Source organism: Bombus fervidus, chromosome 5 (genome assembly GCF_041682495.2).
Source record: "Bombus fervidus isolate BK054 chromosome 5, iyBomFerv1, whole genome shotgun sequence".
NCBI classification, from domain to species: domain Eukaryota; kingdom Metazoa; phylum Arthropoda; class Insecta; order Hymenoptera; family Apidae; genus Bombus; species Bombus fervidus.
This window is the reverse complement of record NC_091521.1, coordinates 6,596,180-6,616,717: the sequence shown is the minus strand read 5'-3', so window position 1 is coordinate 6,616,717 and position 20,538 is coordinate 6,596,180. Positions and strand designations below refer to the sequence as shown.

The following is a 20,538-nucleotide window of genomic DNA, read 5'->3' as shown; positions in this document are numbered from 1 at the left end:
GACTCGTGGGCAATTTTTGTTTTCTCTCTTTCTCTCTCTTTCTCTATTTCTATTTCTATCTATCTACTCTACCTATCCCTCTCTATTCACGAACCGAGTTTCTTGGTGGCATGCGTTAGTGCTCTTGGCTAGCCTGTAGAATTTCCAAGGGTGAAGAAACCCGTCGCGGAATGGCCTGTTAGAGGAAGAACGGTTTTTCTCACTCGACGCACGAGCGAAAAGGAGAAGCCTCACATCGTCGGATCGAGACACGATTTTCTCTGGCTTGATATAAGATATAATACTTGGCACTTGAATTAGAACGCAGCAGTAGAAGGGTGGTGCAGGCGTAGGCACATGCGGCTGCTCTTTAGGGATTTTACTAGTAGAAATTGCACGTATAATTGCGAGAACACTCACACAGACAATGCTTACCTTGTGGCGTCGAACGGGCCTAACGCGGAGAAGGCGTATGTACTGTAAGACTGAATCGGCCAGCGAAACGCGTGAACGAGATCGGAACACTCTCTATCCGCTTGTTCGTGTTCGCATGGTAATAAGAGTAGAACAAGTAACCAAGCATGGTTTATCGTTGATCCTTTGATCACTTGTAACGTAAATTATTTAGAAGTTATTTAATCGAGCTCGGTCTAACATACTTACGTTTCTTTTCTCATTGTAATCTTTTATTAAGTTAACGTAGATACGTCACGGTATATGCATACATACATACATATACAGGTTATGATGTTTGTTATATCGATACTTAAGCGATTTCAATAACGAAGAATACTTTTTATAAAGTTTATGAGATATTAAACTATATTTGTATTAATCTTTGTTCGCGTATCATCGTTTTTTATTTGGACTTACTATCGTTTGGATATAACTCTCTGATACCACGATCTTAAATTTCAAAATAGCGAAATTCTATGCAATATACAACTCGTTCCGAATATATTGATATTTAGTCGTTCTTAAATTACACGAGTACGTATTTAAAGGATTTAATGAGAAAATAATGGATTGCAAATCGAAAAATGGTTATAAACCGTATATTGAACAGCCTTCCCGTCGTTTCCCGTGGAACGCTTACTCATTATCCTACTTCGTTGTTCAGGCACATAGATAGCCTCTAGTTTCAGCCACATCGAAAGATCTATCTCCCTTTCTCTTTTTCTATCTCTCTCTTCCCTTCTTTCTCTTTGACAAATTACATGCATATACATACGCGTATATTATATGCGTTACGTATTATATACGATGTGTGTATGCAGTCTCATATGGACAGGGGAACACTCATAGCAGCCACTTCAAGAATTTTTTTTTTCAAAAAGTATTTATACGAGAGAGAATTGCTAAAAGAAGATTCACAATGTCCATCACGATCATCGCGTTAACACGTTACATGTGTATATGCATATACATATACCTTTTCTTTTCTTCTTCTTTTCTCATTTTTTTTTTTTTTATACATTCAAATATTTATTCGTGTATGGACGTACATATATGATACATATTGTATTATATACACATTACATGTATTTTTTCCATGTGTGTATACATATACATAGAAGTGTACGTACATATATGGATATTTATTCACACAGCAGACATGCACCACTGAGCAGAAGGAAAGCGGGAAAGAGACAACATACACGCATAGATTGACACTAGCCCATGTCCCAAGAAACACTCTTCTTTCGAATATATCGTTAATCAGAAAAGGAAGAAGGAAAAAAGAATAGCTTGCGATGTATTATAACGCGATTACGCTCACAGACTTCGTTGCCGCAGACGCACGCTTCTTTTCTTGAGAATTAGTCGTTCGAGATCGATCGTCTATTGGCCTGTTCTATTAGTCGACGTGCATAGTTTTAATTAGCGGTTCTCAAGTGTATTGATACGTGTGAACGTATATATGTATCATTCGAAGATATAATTATAATATGGAAAATACTTCGAAATTGTATCATTTATATTAAGGTTATCAATAATATGATAAACAATGATGAAGAAAGTGCTCTTTTCTCTAGTAGACAATATGTTCGATATCATTTTACTTTTTATAATCATATTTACAAGTGTGTCATGGACAATATTATCGAGCACTTTAATCAAATTATGTTAATTTTGCTACTCAGATAAAGCGAGATGAAATATGTATATTAGATAAGAAATGGTTCTTTCATCATCTCTCATGATCTATTATTTTTACATTTGAAATATTGTATATAAACTTGTATATTTTTGGATGCACAATATTCTGAAATCTTTTGTATTATATATTGTTTTTCATTTCAGAAACATTTCATAAACATTTTTGTACATTTGCAATATGTTGATTGAGAACTGCTATTTTACGTGGTCGACATAGAAAAAAGTATGGATATTTGTATTTTTAATAAAACTGTGATTATTTCGAAGATGTATTGTTAATTTGAACAAGTGAAAGATCTAAGCCAAGGTTGAGATAATTCTAGAAATTAATCTTGATCAAATTTCCATTATATAACTACGATTTTTTGGATTCGTATATATATATATCATTATATAATGAATTCATATAACGAATTGAATTTAATACATACGTATAGTTACTTTTGTACATCATTAATCGAATTTAATTGTCATCATCGCTATAAATTTTAACTAATATTATAATGACAGTTTCATCTTAACATCATACACTTATAAACTGTTTTATATTGTCTAAGTAAATTCTTTATAACATCAAGTTTATCATTTAGTCAATTTACCATCTATCGTACAAATGAACGTTTGAAAAAAGCAATAGTATCTCTCTTTTGGCGAAGGAATCTTTCATTCATCGACCATAATACACCTGACTCAATAAATTTATTTTATAAATCCAAAGAGGCCGATCGACGATTTTTTTCTTCTTAAAAAAAGAGAAAAGAATATAAAAAAGATTGTAGAATTATAGGACGTGCACTAGCTTCGAAATTGTCATTCGAGTTCGACAGTATATCATATATGAAATGGACACATACATCGAGAATATTCTATGATCGCTTCGAGAAGAGGAAGAAAGAGAATCGCATTAACATTTGCGATAATATGGCATAGCCGAAATGATACTCTAAGGATACTAACTATGTCTACTTTTGCTATTTCGTACATTTCTAAAAGCTACATCGATTGTGTGAAGCGCTAATATAGACGAGTGATAAACTAATCAGACGCTAACATCGCTCGCTAACTGCTCTCTAACTAAAATTAGAATAGTGCATTAATACTTTCTATCGTGCGGCAACGATACAGTGCACATTGAAACGCGTCTTTCGATCTCACGAGGCCAATGACTAGAATAACTTCGATATATCGAGTCATGCAATGACACCGTACCCTCGTCAAATAGGAATATCTTCTTTCGAATTCCTTATAAATTTCGTTTCGGTAAAACGGCTTTGTTCGATACGATATCTCGTACCACAGGGAGTTGCTGTACTCTTTCGTACGTACAGAACAAAACAAAAAAAAAGAAAGAAAAATAAGAAAGATTTGTATCAAAAAAGGAAAAAAAAGAAAATGTTCTTCTAAAGCTTTCTCGATCCGTTCATCGACGTTCATACGTATCCACATAGAGGTAGAAGCGATTGTTTTTCGTTGTGAAGAGCTAGTGAAACGAAATATAACCGTCGAAAAAAAAAAGAAACAGAAAACAAAAGAAAAAGGGAAAACGAATCCTGTTGTATCGAAGAATTCGCGCAAAATTCAACGAATACATACGAACTACCTGCCAATGGACTAGGTAGACGTGTCGGCACGTGTAGTTATCGTTAGGCCTAGGTGTAGGAGTGTAGGACCTAGGTGTAGGTAGCCTACCTACCCCGCCCTTTATTTGGAACGTGTTCGTTTCCATATCTATTAACTATTTGGGCCGTGGCACGCATAGCGGTACAGCACTGTTAATCGTGTCTCTATGAGTGGCCGCGCAGCCCGTAGCTGAGCCAAAACTTACTTCCGTCATAAGTGCAAATTTCCTCCCCCTCGCCAGCTCAGAAAAAAAGAAAAAATATAACCCACTAAAAAAAACTAGTTAAGGTACCACCTGTGTACGACGCATTTAGCGATCACTTCGACTGGACGAGACGATACCGGATCTCACCAAAAAAAAAAAAAAAAAAAAAAAAAAGAAAAAAAAAGAAAACATGACCGAGTCTTATGTAAAAAAAAAAGAGAAACAAAAAAATAAAGCATACAAATTGCCACCCTTGTCACACAAGTGTATTGATGCGAGTGTTGTGTTCTGTTCTATCACGTGGTGTAGGCCATATTCGCCAGTTGTATCCCCGAGATAATTGACCTGATCGGGACGCGAAACAAGTATGGCGGCACTTTGAAGAACGAGCGAGGTCGCAGGTGAGAGACACAGCCAACCAACTAGCTTTCCCGAGTTGAGTCACCTTTCGCAGTCCTAATTACTACCAAACTGTTCATACTATCCCCCTTCTTGTATATGATGTACACCTGAATCTTCCTACAATAGCCTTCTCCCTGTCTCCAGCACGACATCATGAAATTTGCCATATTTTTTGTCCGTATGCACCTGGACATCTAAAGTACTTAACACACGATCGCATTTGCCTCGATGTCAGATTACCTACACGACCCCTTGATATGTTTCTATTGTCACAGATACACAGAATAGAATACTATATCTTTTACATCGACAAGCCTGAAAAAGAAATTCCTTGGATTGCCCGTTACGTTTTATATTTACACCCAACACACGTGTAAACATAATATACATAACACGTACGCGTGGGCACGAGCACGCGCGTTACATACACACGTATATGATGCATTATAAATATATAAACGTATTATATTTATATATTTACGGTATTAGCGAGTAAATATATAAATATACATATATTATATTATACACGTATAGAGGCAATGATTTAGAATCGCAGAATTGCAGTTCAGTATCTGCTCTTCGAACTAGTTGTCAGTGAACGTTAATGCAACCGTGCTTCCACAGTCCCCGAGAACACAGTTCCCTACCCCTTGTCCACCGACACTATCAGTCAACCAGCTAGTCCAATTACCATCTCAGATTCACCATACCCCAGTAACTGGTGTTAGCTTGTTTGTTTACTTGACCGCACTTGGGACAAATACGGCTTTATCGCGCTAGTTTCCTCGAATTTTCACGAACAACGAGGAGCGAATGGTATATAAAGAAATTCATCTGGATGAAATTTTAATTAAAAATATTAGAAATCTATGGGTAATACCCATTTTATTTTCTTTTTTTTCATATTTTGAATCCTTTATTTTTAATTAAAGACGAAAGTTATACTTTGAAGGAAACAATGACTGTGTAATAATGAATTAATTTGCATTCCTCGTTTTTCGAATTTCATTTAGTTGACATAATAACGATTCTCTTAACTGCAATTACATAACAAGTGAAAAGATCAATTCATCCGAATAACCTAAGCGTAGAAGAATGTATCGCTACCTTGACGCCATAATGTACTTGACATTAGATTTCCGTATCCAATCGTTGTGCGTGTTTTTATCGTACAATGAAATTGTCAAATTGTTCGTGTTTGGCGACAAATATCTACCACTCGTACAATCATGTTTCGTGGACGTGGCACAGAGCACAGAAAATATATAAATAAGTACGTTGGAGCTGTATTTCTCTCTGAGTGCAAAGGGTCAACGCCCAGCATGTACCCTGCATTTTCAACTAATATTTAGACCATATATATGTATATGGCCTAAAGTTGCAATACTTAAGTGTAATAACCTTGGTGTTTTAGACAGCATTAATTATTGTTTTTACGTGTAAATCTTGGAGAAAGGACAGTGGTAAAGTGAAATTCCGCCTTGGATTATAAGCTCACAGGATGGACCATGTGAATTGTTACAGATTTGTTTCTCTGGAACTAATAAGCACACCAGTGTAATTATTTTTTCTAGGATTTATCGTATTGTCTTTATGTTGTACATATAACAAATATTTAGTAACTGGGAGATAAAAATATCGAAAGTGTAAAAAATACTGCTTTTGGCAACAATTGCTACAAATAATTTCTCACAAGATATCTGTGACTCGTCCCATGCAAATGTAGCAAATCGAATAATGTTATTGGATCTACTAGGGAACAAAACGAAATGCTCCATGTTTTTAACTATTTCAAGTAGGAGAAACATGATAGTTAAATTGTATTATTAAATTAAATTTCTGTTATTTATAACTAATTCTACAGATGTATAATTATTCTTCTGGAATTTACCAGTTCCAAAAAATGTTGTGCCATTATTCGTATATATGTTCTTAAATTCGTAATTTTTTTGCGTTTATTTGATCAAATAAGCTATAGCAGTGCATGAAATATTAATATATTCATTATGTTATATCCTAAGAAACTGATCAATTGTTATAAGTTCATTATTAAAAATTAGCGGATTTCGATACATCCATTATTAAGAGCTAATAAATTCTAGATCTTTATATATATTAAAAATAAGTAAAAATATATACATATTAATTATGTTGATTGTCGAGTATTCTTTGTGCAAGATATCCTTCACCTTCGTTTTCAGTTGCCTCGATTATTCAATCCTTATAACTAACTTTCTTTTGTTCTTCGGATGCAATAACAGCATTTCCAATGATACGAAATATTTATTACATAATAATGTAAAAAAGGAATAACGTTTCTGGCAGTCTCCGAGATTACTTTGCGTAACAATTTATATGACTCACCCTGTATACGCTTTATATACGTATATCATCAATACACTTATATAAAGCTGTATGTATACGCATATATGTACTTATATATTGCTAATCATGTGTCACGCGCTATTCAGGTTTTACGAAGGGATTGTCAATGGGCCAACAATCGTATGTTTTAGATTAGGGACGATTTTGTATAGCCATACATATAACATCCTTCTTAAATTGAACATCATTTTATAATTTCCGTTAGCGAGATTACGCTTGTTTTGTAAGACAAACAATAAACTCAACACCACCGGTAATTAGAGTTCTTTCAATTATGTAAATGAAAATATACTTATACACGATTTACGCATACGAGTGTGCAGAGTGAGCCAACACGGAATAAACCATACGCTCCATAAAACATCTAGATTATCGTTGTTATGAATATTTTTTTCAGAGTTACCAAGGTTATCAATCTCTTCCTAAATGAATCTATATGTTTTCCCCCTTGCATGTTGTAGCTAACGTTAATGAAATTTCAAATGTACAAGGTTAAAAGATACAGTTACAAACGAGCTAAATCGATGTCCTTTGGCAACGACGCGTTTTCTCTACGTGACAATATTAATAAAATACAGAAACTATTTTTTCAGTTTTTTTCTGACTTCCAGTTGGACTTTCAGGTTTTTCGAGTTTTCCGAAATAATAGGTTTTCCTCTCTTCTCGCACGTTAGCTTTTTCCTTTTGTTGAAAGAGATCTGTGGTGTAAAAATAAATGGCTCGTGATAGATTGAATCGTCCGAACGGTATCATGGTGAAGATTAAAGATTTTCGTCGAAACGTATCGAGAAAAAGAAACCTGTAGATTTATTTAGAGGCAGTGATAACGTGGATAACTTTGAAAGCAATGATCCCCGAAGAAATAACAATACGGCGAATTTGTCGAATTCTTCTCCCTTGTTTTCGTCTCTTATTGTGAAAGGCATTTTGCAACCTATTTATCTCAACTCACTCTGTATAATTCATAGTCATCTTGATCTTATACGCACACAGAGACATTAATTAACGGCGGTACTGTTGATCGTTGCACGTACTACTCGATACACCGAGCAGCGTCCTAGTGACAATATTAAGGTGTCACTCGTCGAATGTATTCACTGTGTATGTTCAGTTTTTGCTCGATTTTTATCATTCGTGCGATTTTATCATCAGATCGGTAATATGTTCTTCGAGAAATTTGGTTAAACACAATTTTCCGACAGGCACGAACTTGCGGCGAATTTTTTTGTGACGCACTCGACCGCGAGATAAATAGAGAAGCGCATCAAGCTCGATACGAGATGTACTCCTTCAAATGATTTTCCCGGTTCGCATCGTCAGTTATGTATAAATCGATCGGTGAATAATATTTGCCAAGAGTAACAGTTCGAATTGTGCGAACTCGACGTGCGAACATTTTTCCACATTCGATTTGTTCTCTCTACATGGGCAATAGGACTCGAACGACACGCGACTCTCTCCATTCTAGGAAATTATACACGATATACTCATAACTTATCTCATAAATACACGACACTCACGTCTCGACATTCACGTAACAAAGCGTCGGCCCCGTATAGTAGATTAAAGAATAACCTCATCTGTAAGGCCTAATTATTGATATTCATTTGTTCTGGCCCATGCTGGATTCAGTGGCACACAAGATCCGTGTGTTTATTATTTTTTTGATATTTTTATAACAGATTAAGATTCCACGCAGACGAACGATTTTTTTATGGATTCGCGATAATTGTGTAGATACACACGAATATACATAAATATAAATATAATAATTATATTTAAGCACGACGATGCTTTAATGTTTTAATAATGTCAAATCAGTGATATAACAGTGCGGTTTCACGACAGTGACGCTTTGTGATTTGGTGAAATTATATTTTCAATGATGTAACACGCACGAGAGCGACACACACGAAATATAATAACGCAAAAATATAAAATTGCTGGATCATATAGCGCTACCACTGCGAAATCGCAACAATGTTGCATCGTTCATTTGTAGCGAGTGGATCGATTACGATAGATTGTTGGAAAGCACGCGAAACTCGTTCGTCTGCATTGAGTTTAATCGTGGAACATCGTATAATCGCGCAAACCAGCCTGTGTCTGCTGAGTTCACGATGAGCCTCGCATTAGATGCCATCAAGTAGAGAGGATTGGGCATGGAATGTCTATGGCGAATTTTTTTTTTCTCATTCGATGCAATTAACACGTTATCGTCACTCTAAGCAGTATTTTGTATGAGTTACTTTGTACTAGCAAGAGTATGTGATTATTAATTCACACCGCACGTAGAATTAACACGATTAGAGATTTAAAAAAAGTGAATCTTGTGCTTGTAACTTGATTGCAAGGATCGAACGTCAACGAGCCTGCACTCTTACGTATTTCATCCAGTTCTTTTTGTCATGTTTATCTTTTGTCTGTATAACTGAATGTCTAGCACAGATGATTTACCTACGTATGTTGTGTGTGCGCGCGCGTGCTCGCTAGCGCGAGCGCGTGTGCGTAATTATTCGATCGCATTAGTTGGCTAAAACGACTCACTCCAATTCCTATCGCAGTTCTGGTAAGTTTAGTCCATTAATTAGTTCTACTTATATTTACGTCTACGTTACATGTATATATATATATATATATATATTGTTTTATACATATATACATATATAAAAGAAAAGTAAACGGGAGTACGTGCGATTTTTCTTAATTGTCAAGCAATAGTTTTTTGCAACGTTTGCAAAGTGTATAATTTGATTCTAAATTTCATTCGAACGGACGTATCGCATTCGATCAATCGACGCGGTTTTTCTAGCCGAAATTCTTTATTGTGGCAGCAGACTAAAATGGTGTACGAAAAAAGAAAAAAAAAAATGTTCTCTACGATATCCATATTTTTTTCTCTTCTCACTCGGTTGTGTTGCTCTCGCGCAGATTCATTTGACCGTATTTACGCCCTCGAGCGGCATCGCGACAAGTGTACCCTCTCGAGGAACGTGTTCAAAGAAAGAAAAGCAAATGGAAACAGCAGAAAAGCGGCTGGCTGGTAATCAGAGAGAGAAAAACGTAACGAAATCGTTAGTCGGTTGATACATATGTATGTATATTATATATAGAGCGTGTACACATGGTAGTTGCTTGTAAGTCTTTTTTATCTTTTTTTTTATTTTCGACTGTCTGTACTTAACCGGGAGTGGAATCTAATTCGTTCGTTGTGTTGGCAGACATATTGTCGTGTGTGGCCACATCACCTACGAATCAGTCTCGCACTTCCTCAAGGACTTCTTGCACGAGGATCGCGAGGACGTCGACGTGGAAGTTGTCTTCTTGCATAGGTATGGTTATCGATCCGATATTTTACTATACCTAATAAGACCTCGTGCATTTTTCTCCTAGTTTGATCTCATGTTGGTCAACGAACCACTGTATGATTGATCTATCTATAACAGACATTAACCTTTGACCTTTTCTTACATAGAACAATTAGACTGCTCAACGTAATTAGTGGATCGCTGCTCTAAACAGATTCATTGCATCAATCAAGCAAATGAAGGAACCCTACGGGCTTGTTAGATCGATTGTACTACAATAACGATTAAATTTAAGACGATCGTTATTAGACACACGTTATATTCGAAAGAATATATAGATACAAATAGCGATATAAAAATCAAAGTGGGATCCCCTAATTGTTTTCAGCAGTGTACTTTCCTACGTGCATAGTGTTATGTACATTGCAGACAGATTATTATACGATTATACAGGATGACACATTTCTTTCCATATCCAATCTTACTTGTCGAATAACTTAATACAAATATGAGATCGATCTTGTACAATACAAATCCAATTACTATCAAAATTACATCTTAATGTCTCTTCACAATCAATTACCTTAAATATCACGATGTGTTATATGTGCTAATCGTTAACCAATACAAAATTAAGTAAGTCTGCTACTGTAATCGTTACCGATAAGCAGTCATATCGAACAATGTCATGCGATATCGATGATTTTCATGAAATGAGAATAACCATAGCTTGTAGTATTATAATGATGTGACAACTGAGGTAAGTGTAGGCTCACCGATTTCGGTAGGTTTCCCAATTATATTAGCTTTCCAGCGGTTATACGAACAAAGACGATCAGACCCTATCGACTTGACGTTTATTTTCGTTATCTCTCATTTTCAAACCGGAATTTCTCTCACTTGGGTTAATACGAATATTAATTGAAGATTGAATTTTCGAGGTTAACTGTTTTCATTGTCAACAGAGAGCTGAATGCACAGAGAAATGTACAAAGTAAGGGAAGCCAAGGGCACCCGGTGCGCCGATGCACGGTTTTGATTGTTCGAACACGATGGTCTGATCGTCATTGTCGTAAGGAGTGATCTGTGTTTCCAGGAAAGAGCCAGATCTCGAATTGGAGGGTCTCCTGAAGAGGCATTACACGACCGTGGAGTTTTTTCAGGGCACTATGATGAATGCTGTGGACCTGGAGCGTGTCAAGGTATCCTGAACCTAAAACAACCATCACACGAAAACCTCCACCAAATCAAACAACCTAATACCAATTTCCTCTTTGCGTGGCCGCTCGTGCTTCTTATTTCCTTGTAGTTTTTTAGGTTTTTGTGCGGTTATTTACTCAACAATTTAATCTTATATCGATCGAACGATATAGATGTCTGATATATAGATGTCTATATGTTATGCGTATTTTAATTCATGACGTGGAAGTGTACATAAAAAACGTATGCGTTCTTAGTTGTAGCCAGGTTTATACATCTTCTTCTTTACTTCTTTCGATTTGTATTTCTACAACCTTCTTTCTTTCTTCTATTCTTCTTCTATTTCATGTTACTAATTATACGGTTGACCGCTATTTATTTGGGATCTAGGTATTAGACTTTTCCTTGTGGTGTCATGTAACGACGAACAATTGGAATAATTGATCAGATATGATGAAGTACTTTAAGAATTCATCGAGGGTGTCTTACAGAAAAACCTTGAAAGGAATAATTTGCTTCATTCAAGAATGTATTTTTCAATCTCGACCACGAATTACATTCTTTCTGATATATTTTCTATCTTGGAGCTCAAGAGCTGTTGTCACTCTAGAAATTATTAAAAGAACGTATATCTATCTCACCATTTACTAATATTCTTATCCTCACCATCGTCTATGAAACAGTCGTTTTTATCGTATGACATCACTCTTAGGAACGAATATTTCGAACAAAATGCTTCTTCATATATTCCGAGGTTACGCAGAGAACCGCATTTAATCATTTATAAAAATCACTTTATATATATATAATATATGTTGGTGTATATACATACTACACGCATATATGTACGATTTATACGTAGAAAGCAATTGCCTGTGACTGCATGGTATGCTGTAATGAGCTATGGAGCCGAATCAGCGTGCAGTAGAGACTTACTTAGATCTATTATACTACATGATATATATATATATATATCGTATATCCTTGACTTCCGAGGAAGTGTACTTAATTTCTCTTTTTTTTCAAATGATGAAACGTAGATAATGTATCGATAAAGCCTTTAGAAGCTTTTGATGGCTGCTGTTCCTCGAAGGTCTGACAAACACGACAGCATTATTACGTTTACACCATTTACATTATAAGTCGAATCTCCGCCCATCTCTGGCGGCCTACTCAGCGAGAAATCTCGCAAAAAAGGCGTCCACCGATATCTGAGGTGAACATTATTTATGAAAAGAAACGTATCATTTTGTCGGGCCCGTGCCATTTAGGAAACCACCAGATCTCGAGCTGGAGGGACTATTCAAACGGCACTTCACCACCGTGGAGTTCTTTCAGGGGACCATCATGAACCCCATTGATCTGCAAAGGGTCAAGGTGAGTCTGATACTCTAATTGTTCAAATCAAATAATAATCCTCGATTCCCTATCTCTTCTGAACATGCAAGACAAAACCTATAATAATTACACCGACTTGTATCAACCTGTGTATTATTTGGCGAATGCCACTGTGCACATATGTATATATATATATATATGTACGTGTGTATAATCTGACCACAGTAGTAACAAAATTGTTGAAAATTGGGCTGCGTATCGTTGGCGAAAAGCATTCAATCTGTAACTTATTCTGTTTTCTGTTTCAATTTATGATAACAATGAGGACAATTTTTATGATTCAATTTTTATTTAATGTTTGTTCATAGTACCTACAAATTCCGTGAACTTTAGTTAGAATTATTTTATGAAAGTGACCCCCTTTAGCTACATATTAAAATAAAATTTAAATATTAAATTAAAATAAAAAATACCGATTATTGATACTGAACTTTCGACATTTACCGAGGCGTGTAATTAAAAGTAGTTGATGTTTAGTCAATATTAACCGAGATTTTTCGATTCTACGCGGAAAACTAATATAAAAATAAAATTATGAAAAAATTTATGTAGAAAATGTACAAAATGGACTTCAGTGAAATGGATTTCAATGTCGCAAAAAAAGCCGCAATTTATTCACGACCATTTATAACAATCGGTGTCCTATGCAAGACACTAAGATTTGTCTAAAGGATATAAAGTCACTGCATTTAAAAGGACTAATTTTATGAAATTTCTTTCTGATATTTCGTTGTGAAGAATTTTTATGTATTTTTAATTGCCTCAAAAATGTTCCAAAAATGTTTTTAGATTAATTGGTCATATCATACATACATATATGTGTATATATATATATATGTACATAGATATACATCTTTGTGCTCAACATCCACAGGATCATCGAATTGTCGTATTCCTCCGTTTGTGTCGTAGCAGCTTCCATGACGTAGTATTATACTTGTACTTTGAACTTTATGCCTCTTGACAATATGTGTTAAAAGTTTCACTGTTTATGAACTTTCTTTAACACTTAACTCCCTTTACCCATTTTCTTATTTATAAATATTACATTTTCAGTATCATTGACATTCCCAAACCATTTGTAATTTTACTCCGAACTTGATGGTCAGTCGGAGGTTTCTAACATTCGTTACATCATTTCGCTTCCTCCATTTATCTGATTTTATATTTTTCTCTAAGATAATGGAAACCATCTTACTTCTTAATAACGTATGTAACAACGTATGAAGTTTAACACGTGATATTTTCAAACTTACTCGTCAATGGTATTTGATTTCTTAAATTCTTGAATATTTTTCTATGAAAATATCAAATGTTTTAAAATAGGACTAATTTTTGGAAATTTAATAGACTAATTTTTGGAAAATGAAGAATTGAATGAAGTTTCTGTCACGTTCGTAAAAGCACTCACATAAAAAAAAAGAGAAAAAAAATCGGAGGTTAATTAGAACCATCTCTCATTTGGTCCCTACTTTATTATGTGAATGATAGTCAAAACGAGACATGTATTCTAGATGCTGCTTTAGTCATCGTCATATTATTAATCACAAAAAGTACGAGGATATAGTGTCATGGTTGCTGCTTCTAATAATTAGTAGTCGTTCGAAAATTGACATTCTGCGAAAGGACAAATGTTGTTGTTCCAAAATGGTTGTTGCCTGTATGTTCCCTTCTGTGCACATTGACGATGTTTCATGGAATCCCTTTGACGCGCTTTCTATGCTGTCATCTGCTTTCGTGTTCCGTCAATATGTAATAGCTCGTACAAGTTTAATCGAACAAACATACATGATACTTCATGAACGTTCGTAGTAAAAGTTTCATAACGAACATTAACATTTTGAATATTTCCGTACAACTGTATCGTTGCAATTAAATTCGATTCTTCGATCAAATTTCGCCAGGGACCAGCGAAAAATGTTCGATCTCGTAAAGGAAATATTCTTAGTTTCTTCTAACGCGTGTTAACATGCATACGTTCTGTCGTCTGTGTGAAATTATGTGAAAAAAACTCTCTCGACGGTTGTTTACTACCTTTGGATAACAACCATGTCGTGTCTACGTGTCAATCCAGGTGGGTAAGTGCTTGTGAATGGAGTTTAAGTAAATAATTATACTTTCTAAGAATTTACTTTCTGTTAGAGACTTAGTTTTCCATTATAACAGCGAGTCACGATTCTCCATTAAGTATATCATATAGATTCTGCATTAAGAAAAAAAAAAAAAAAAAATATGACAGAATAGTATGCTTGGCTATTTGTACAATATTTCTTTTACAACGATTAAATTTACGTCAGATTAGTAGATGAGCATGTTGACAATACTTTGATACCATGAATTTTAGCGATGCGTCGTTTGATTCACATGTATTTAAGGAATGTCGCAACAATTTGCTTTCCTACTTTGTTACTGTTTTCAAAATGCGTCGGAGATACGTGCATTTATATTTGTATAATATAATACTTAGATTGCGCTCGAATATATATGTAAACTCATATTTTGAAATGTTGAAATGAGTATTTTCAATATTTTATATATTCTTGCATATTGTGTAAATTCCAGACATTTTTGTACTTTTAAATTTCCTATAAATGTATAAAAATCCAGTCTAATAGTAAATCAGGACACAATATTAATAAGATATCAATAAAAATTCTTAACAAAATATATTCATTTTTGAAGATTCTTTTCTAAATATAAGCATGTCGATTTTTGAAAAAGTGCATTTGTTCCTACGTGTCTACGACGCATAGTAACATTTACTAGTTAACGCTTACAATAAAATTTTGAGACGTAGCTGCATATTCCTGCATACTCAATGTAATCAGAGATTAGTTGTTCCATGCTCTTTTTGTCTTCCTTCCTTCATTTCTACCCCGATACATTTCACTTGATTAGAAAATCATATTATACCGCGCATATGGCGGATTTTACTTTTCTAATTATTCACTAATTTCGAACATTCACTAGGTTGTATCCCAGATTCGAAAGCAATGTATCGAACATTTGATATTATTTATATAATTGCTATACTCGTATTGAATAAAACCGATCAAACAGACTAAGTTTTGCGCTACGATTTTCTTTCGCTACGATTTCTTAGTTTCAAATTTGTTCAAAAGCAGTTTCTATTTTGCAATTGCTTTCTAACCATCAACCTTATCCCAAAATATGTATACACCTCCTTCGATTCATTGTTCGGTTAAAAAAGCAACGTAGAACAAAATGGTTCGATCCTTTTTAGGTCCACGAGGCAGATGCGTGTTTGGTACTGGCGAACAAGTACTGTCAAGATCCAGATGCGGAAGACGCGGCAAACATCATGCGTGTCATCTCCATCAAGAATTACTCGGATGACATTCGCGTTATCATTCAATTAATGCAATATCACAACAAGGTATTTCTTCTACGAATCGTTTGATAATTCATAACTCATGTTCCTGTCTCAGCTATATAACATTTTTGTTTGAACATTATTGAAATGACGTATTTTGGTATTTTAATTAAACTTTGGACGATGGAAATTTATGGAAAACTTACGAAGATACTTTATATTTATACTTCTTAAGCTGCCACGTTAGATAAACTTTTATTTTTAAGTTTATTTATTTAAGAATTTTAGTACGACAAAGGTAAAGTTGCGTTTGCAATTAGTTTCCCTTTGCTTTTTAGCGACAGTTGAAATGTTTCTTATTTTTGTATGTAGTTTGCTTAGTTTGTATTTATATTATTTGATATCGAGAAGAGAAGGCTGGAAAATAAAATTCCTTAAGATCGAAAGAATCGAGACTGTAATCTCTACACCTTTTCCGAATGAACCGATAAAAAGCCAACAGTGCAATTTATCTAGCTCGCCACCCCCTGATGAGCCACCCCCTGGGGGCGGAGCGTAGCTGTGAGGTATGACCACAAAAGTCGAGATACTCACGAAAGCTCTGGCCTGCAGCACTTCTTGTGTATAGTAATTATTGGTATTTTTCTTGTATCCTCTGTATCTGCGAACATACTTCATATTCTTTTTTTTTTGTATCTTCTGTATCCAACGGGTACATTGATACTAGCGTTCTAGTAACGTCTGGCGAGCTACATTATTTTCAGTTCTGTTTTCTTTTTATAAACTTTCAATATTAGAATCGAATCCAAATTTTTGAGTGTATATTTTCCAAAAAGTCATTCAAGTTTCCAAAAATACGCTGTTGCAAATCTATAAAATTTCTCTGAAAAATAATAATTGTCTTTAAAAATGATGCCACCGAGCTACGTAGTCTTGAACGATCAGAATTCATGACAGCTCAGATTGTACAACTATGTTAAAATAAATGTTAAACTTATTGAATCCTACAAAAGCACGGTGTATGGCAAACATTACTACGGTGATTTATAATCTTCCATTGTAGGCCTACTTACTAAACATTCCATCATGGGACTGGAAACAGGGCGACGACGTGATTTGCCTAGCCGAATTGAAGCTGGGTTTCATCGCACAGTCCTGTCTAGCGCCGGGTTTCAGCACGATGATGGCCAATCTCTTCGCCATGCGTTCCTTCAAGACGGTCAGTAGAATGTCGTTCTACGGACGACAGACTGAAAATCTGCCGAGTTTTTCATCTATGCATGTGTGAACAAGGTTCCTTAGGTTTTTCATTGTTAAATTGTTCACAGTGATCCCGTGATCTTTATTGCTTCTTATTTCATGATTTTATATAACCGATGATCGACAACAATGTTATTTTCTATTTCAACATTCATTGTCTTCAAAAATATATTAGACACTATGTTTAGTGTTGGAACATTATTATCTTCCGGCTATATCAAGTTCCAATTCGAGTACGAAATATACGCAAATTGAATAAAGAACGAAATATCGAGATGTGAAATCTTTGTGTCACTGTGAGCAAACGCGCGAATCCGTACATGCATAGGAGCGTGTGTAATTTAGAAATGGTTGGTTGATTGGTACCAGTCACCCGATATGCAGGCTTGGCAGAATGACTACCTGCGTGGAACTGGAATGGAGATGTACACCGAAACACTGAGCCCTACCTTCATTGGAATGCCCTTTGCCAAAGCCACTGAGTAAGTCCATGACCAATCCAACATCCAACAGATACCTGCATATCTGATTCAAGAGACGAGATTCTGTGGTTCCGCTCGTTTGTGTGGAGTCGTTGTATAATTATATTTCTCCGTATTAACAATTCACTAAATACGATAACTATTTTATCAGTTTATATTAGATCTGATTAATTCTTCTTTATTCCTTTTGAATTATTTTTGCTAAGATATAATTAATTACTAATATACAGAGGAGTGATCGACTAGGACGCTCGATAATTTGCCAAATTCAAGAAATATGTAGTTTCGTTGTATCATATCGTATTTTAATAGTTTCTGTTACGTTTCATATTGCTATGATTTTTTAACGAAGACTCGAATCAAGGTACTTATTTTCCTAAAAACATATTGATAATGTTTATTCAGAAATTCTTATAATTTCTTATAGTATGTATATCGAAACGATATTACAAATTTTTACGTACGTAACTGCATTTTGAAATATAGGGTTCCAGGCTTATGACTAAATTTGTTAAATGAATTCTTTATAACAGTAAAAATAATTAGACGGTTTTTTTATTATTGCTTAAATTGTAAAAAATTAAATCGGTTAATTATCTCATGGCATATTAAAATCGAACAAAACCTACAAGATACAGTCAACAGTTAGTTTCAATCGCTTAAGATAAATTTGAAAAATATATAATGTAACATGTTACTCGTTTCATATATTATTCACATATTTCTTTGACTTCGAGTTCTCGTATTCTTGATAACAATTCTGTTCCTGTCATAAATAATTAACAAGAAGAGTAACTTTTATTTGGTCCAAGCTTTCTATCAAAATAACATTACTAAAATATAATATTAATATAATAATATTACTATAATATAATATTAATATTAGAAATTTTTCTTAAGAAGTTGAGAGACGTAGCTTTATCAAAAGATACAGATAACAGGATGTTCACAGCGGTAGTCGAAGAAACCAATGGACTTTTTAGTTGTGAAGGTTCCTTGGCTCCGTAAATATTCTCGTTTCTCGCGGAGTATTCACTTTAATGAACGTAGAATCTGGAATGGCTGGGCTAAAAAAGGCCTCTCAGAAAAGCACGTATAGTTGCTTGAAGAATTCTCACCGCAGCAATCCCTGTCTCAGAGCAACATAGATTCGGTCGACCAGTTCGCGCTCTTTTTGTACCCACGTAACGATGGCGGAATCACTCGAGAAAGGTTCACAGTCTCTTGAATCGGAAAGAAAAAAAAAGGGATAAAGCTTCGCCTCGCCTATGTCTTTCACTACGCTCCACTCCGCTATATACATTATATGGATTATATCTATATATCTATATCTATATCTGTATCTATACTAAATGAACGTATTAACTGTATATTGTACAGTACGTATCTGTGCTCTACACCTAATCGATGTAAGCCACCTCTAATCGCTTCAGTAACGTTTCTGTATTTTTCACTCTTTTTCTGTAAGTTTTACGTGCGATATGAATTCGATCGGGTACCATGGTCTAGAAGGACACGACAAATCGAACGTTTCTCTTTAAAATAATTTTAAGTGGTCGAAGAAATAAAAAGGTGTTATTCTGTTCCTTTTTCTTCTTGTCTAGTATGAGGAATGCGATTCAAGATATAAATCAGGGATCAAAGTTAGTTAGGAAATTCCACAGAGTAAATTTCATTTATTTCTGAGTTAGAAAAACAACTGGAATCTGGAAATTTGAAAGACCATTGAAGCATGCGTATATATCATCATTTTGAATAACTGATCGTATCCAATTCTTGTACAAATGCGACGACTATTGAAACGAATGTGTAATTACGGATAGCTTTTTATTATGTGGTAACCTTTTTCCGAAAAGTCAAAAGCGTATCTAAGTATCGTAAACGTTAGATCAAATATATGAACCATTCCAAAGCCAAATTAAACAACTTCGTCCCTCCTGAAAATTTCTTAGTTTTATTCAAATGAGAATACATGATCAGTGCTGAAGCTTTCAAAAAGCAAACGACGAACAATATTTGGTATGGAAAAATTTGATCTCTTAATACGGATACATAAAGGGTACGGTGTTGCAAATAATCATTCCGAATTGAGAGTTGTTTCTTATATTTGGAGAACTTTCATCAAACCTAACTCATATCTTAAATTTATGAATATTTTATTCTTTATTAAGATTAATATTCCATGGTATCGTCCGATTCGAAAATTTATCGCACGTATAATGAAAATTTGCAACAACAACGAGCATTAACGGCAACTGGATGATAGGTAAGCATTAGGAACTATAGCTAGTAGGTGTAATCTCGATTTCGCTAGCGATTCGATCAGTCTTGAAAGACAATTTTATGCTTCAGGATCGAAGGTACTTTCACATCAACAGAATTTTCTACGCGTCGTGTCGGTAAAAAGAGCGCTGTTTGTTGCTAACGGGTTTTAGGGCTCAATCGTGTATAAAATGGTGCTTATAGTGCTACAAACGATTCAATCGCCAATGTCGGCCTATCACGAGCGACAGATGACTTGCAATCAGTCAACGTAATTGCGGTTAGGTGTACAATTTACGAGGAACTATATTTTAACAAAGATCGTACACGATCGAACTGTGCATCATAATCTGTCACGAATTATGGAGGATAATGTTAGTTCTACGTTCATATTTCATTTTATTTGGAATATATCCAGCGAGGATCAACGAAACACAAAATTTCAGCGCAAAACAACTTCTCTTCCCATCTTTGCTGCCCATCAAGAAAAACACGAAGAAATAAAACACACTTCAAATATTAAAAATTACATACAGGTCATAT

At 34.8% G+C, this 20,538-nt stretch overlaps 1 protein-coding gene across 10 annotated transcripts in view; it reads left to right on the top strand.

Annotated features, from left to right (window-relative positions):
• The window catches only part of Slo (calcium-activated potassium channel slo), a 107,475-nt gene that overhangs the window by 51,940 nt on the left and 34,997 nt on the right, over positions 1-20,538 (top strand). For 4 of the 10 annotated variants that reach the window (XM_072003196.1, XM_072003190.1, XM_072003193.1 and 1 more), the window contains exons 8-12: positions 9,973-10,083; positions 12,531-12,636; positions 15,902-16,054; positions 17,055-17,210; positions 17,621-17,733. In XM_072003196.1, coding sequence (XP_071859297.1) covers positions 9,973-10,083; positions 12,531-12,636; positions 15,902-16,054; positions 17,055-17,210; positions 17,621-17,733 — 639 coding nt within the window. Of the gene's footprint in view, positions 1-4,273; positions 4,366-9,972; positions 10,084-11,155; positions 11,262-12,530; positions 12,637-15,901; positions 16,055-17,054; positions 17,211-17,620; positions 17,734-20,538 lie in introns of all 10 variants that reach the window. The other 6 variants (XM_072003200.1, XM_072003194.1, XM_072003199.1 and 3 more) reach the window with 3 other exon arrangements.